Source organism: Zerene cesonia, chromosome 14 (genome assembly GCF_012273895.1).
Source record: "Zerene cesonia ecotype Mississippi chromosome 14, Zerene_cesonia_1.1, whole genome shotgun sequence".
NCBI classification, from domain to species: Eukaryota; Metazoa; Arthropoda; class Insecta; order Lepidoptera; family Pieridae; genus Zerene; species Zerene cesonia.
Window position 1 is genome coordinate 8,806,140 of NC_052115.1, and position 2,876 is coordinate 8,809,015.

The window sequence follows — 2,876 nt, forward strand, 5'->3', positions numbered from 1 at the left end:
CTGCTGCGCGACGTGCTGCGCTGCTGCCGCGACCTGCCGTGAGTGTGGCCCGATTCTAATTTAAATAAGTACTAAAAATAGTAAAATAGAAAAATATTTTATGGTGAAACGTTCGTCGTGCGCATAGGGAGCTGTACGAGAGCGAGACGCTGCGCTGGGTGCTGGTGAAGGTGCGCGCGCGCAGCGAGCTGGCCGCGCCGCCGGACCTCGCCGACGAGCTGCGGCTGGCCGGTGAGTTATCAGCCTCGCCCGTGTGTGCACTTAGCGATTGGGAAACTAAATTTAAACAACGATCAGAATGAGTTTCATAAATAATAAATTCTTCTTTTTAATTTGAAGATAAATACATTTCTAGATATTTGTAGATCTGCTTTTGAATCACTCGCTTACCTCACAAACCTTGCCCCAAAAATTACGTGAAGAATGCTTATTTAACACGTACATACAGATTTTATAATGAAAATTCCTTAGATATTGACATTTACCGATGTTCAATAAATAGTTGTAAGAAGCGGTTAAGTAATACGTTATTGGCATTTTAATTTACTTTATTAATTTTACTAACATTCCTGAATTCATAATATAATTATTTTCTATAATAAATTCATTAAAATCGGCATTTATGGAATTGATTTGCCAGTTAATTGACTCCTAAACAGAGGCATAGTCGAGTTGATCCGAGATGTTTCAATTGTCTGTAATTGTATAACTGCACCGTATGCGAGTATAGACACAAATATGCACAATCGATTCATTGTTGTAGAGCGGATGTGGCAGGGCGCCGGGCGGAGCGCCGAGTGGGGCGCCGAGTGGGGCGCCGGGCAGGGCGCCGGGCCGGGGGAGCGCGGCGCCGCGCTGCAGCTGGCCGTGCTCGCGCTGCGCCTGCGCCTCCGCTCCGCCGGTTCGTTTCTATATTTAATATAGTAACGTATTTTTCTTGTGTAATTATATGTCATTCCATATTTGTTACAGCTCTTTCGAAAGAAAATATACAAGCGATGCTGTCGTTCGCAAGAGACAAATGGGCGCCCGCTTTAGCAGAGAGGGAGTGCTACGAGTCGGAGGGGCGTCGGCCGGGAGACGCGGGAGACGCGGGAGACGCGGGAGACGCGGGAGACGCGGGAGACGCGGGAGACGCGCACGCGCTCGACGAGGCGCTGCTGTTTGCGGTCTCACATTACGACCGCATGTGGAGCTGCGCGCACGGTATATTACATTCAATTTTAGTCATTGAAATAAGATATAGACGTGTGTAATTAAACACCAGCACTTCATTTACTATTATTGTATCTGAAATTGAGTATTATCTTTAAAGTGTGGATTGTTTCAGAGATGTCTCAGAGGGAAGATTTAATTGGCGAAATGTATGAAGCCCTCCGCTTGTACCGGCGGGTGCGCAGCCGCGGCGCGCTCGGGGCCTCCCTGCTGGACGTGCTGCTGTGGCGGCTGCTGCAGCTGCGCCGCGCCGGCGGGGAGACCCGTCACGTGGCGGATAAGGTACTGGAGCGTCTTCCACTTTTATGCTAATTTTATTCATCGAAATTTTTATTGTATTGACTTATACAAGTGTATACATTGATATTATGAAACATATACATGCATGCTATAAATAATGAATAATTTGTTCCATTATTCATAATTCGTTTTTTTTGTTTATTTGTTAATTATTCCAAAAGTATTAGACCGATTTTGACGTCATTTAGATTGGTAAACAAGTGGCAATACCGCTATGAAGGTTTAATAATAATTATGGTGTCATACAAATAAAAGCAGGGTGCCAGGGTGGGATCTTGTATTTTTAATGCATACATTCAGTTGCAAGAATTGTCGATCGCGACGGAGGAGTACCAAGCGGAGGCGCTGCGGGAGTGCGGCGCGGGAGACGCGGGGGGCGAAGGGGGCGAAGGGGGCGAAGGGGGCGGCGCGGCGGCGCGCGAGAGGGGGCGGCAGCGCGCGGCGTGGCGCGCGCGCCTCGCGCTCGTGGCGCCGCCGCTGCACGCGCTGCACCACTACGTCGTGCGCCTGCTGCGCGCCGCCGCCGACCACGGTACTGCGCCGCGGCTCGAATCTTGATAGGCCGACGTTCAACTTTTATTCGAATGTAAATTGTGTCTTAGATCGTCGTAGGAGAAACTCATTCGTCATCTTAATTAATTAATTAATTAATTAATTATTAGTAACAAAAAACTAAAAAACTAAAAATCGTCAGAATTAGACCGATTGGGACCATACGGAGGCCCTAGCTTTTAGATGAAAAACATAATAATCAAATACCGTTCACCCAGTTATGAGTTAACAAATAAAAAAAATAGTCGAATCGTAACAGAGGAATTAGAGAGGCTGTATAGTGAGACAGGCGGCTGTAGCGCGCGTGTTGCAGACGCGGCGGCGTGGGCGGGCGCGCTGCGGCTGCTGGACGACAAGATGTTCAACGAGCACGCCGGCCCCGACTACCTCGTGCTGGCCAAGTACAGGGCGCGGCTGCGACCCTTCCAATGTTTCGGTAGGTGTCCCTCCGTCAAATACTCAACGTTCAGTGCGAAAAGAACCGCTCCTCATTGTGAAAGACAAAAATAATAACCATCGACTTTTCCTAAAATATTGATTTCGTAGGTTTTATTACATTTTGTTATATCCCCTAGAAACTCTATAAATATACGTACTAGTTAAAAGGGGTAGGGGAGAGGCAAATTTGTTTGCAGCTAAAATAAAAAGATAAAGGAATAATTTGTTCGTTTAATAATGTTTACAGAAGTCGATGATCCTTCTGAGCGGCTGAAAGCATTACGTGATCTAGAGCGTGAATTGCGACCTAGCGCTTTGGGGGAGGCGGGGGAGGGGGGCGCAGGAGGCGCGGGGGGCGCGGGGGGCGCGCC

The 2,876-nt window shown here is 48.0% G+C and overlaps 1 protein-coding gene across 1 annotated transcript in view; it reads left to right on the top strand.

Moving 5' to 3' along the window:
* Positions 1-6: 6 nt before the first annotated feature.
* LOC119831962 overlaps positions 7-2,876 on the top strand; it is a 5,340-nt gene continuing 2,470 nt past the window's right edge. Inside the window, exons 1-8 of the mRNA XM_038355532.1 lie at positions 7-38; positions 128-231; positions 764-901; positions 973-1,206; positions 1,331-1,497; positions 1,816-2,047; positions 2,381-2,503; positions 2,753-2,851. Of these exons, the coding sequence (XP_038211460.1) occupies positions 769-901; positions 973-1,206; positions 1,331-1,497; positions 1,816-2,047; positions 2,381-2,503; positions 2,753-2,851 (988 nt within the window). The 5' untranslated portion in view covers positions 7-38; positions 128-231; positions 764-768. The remainder of the gene's footprint in view (positions 39-127; positions 232-763; positions 902-972; positions 1,207-1,330; positions 1,498-1,815; positions 2,048-2,380; positions 2,504-2,752; positions 2,852-2,876) is intronic.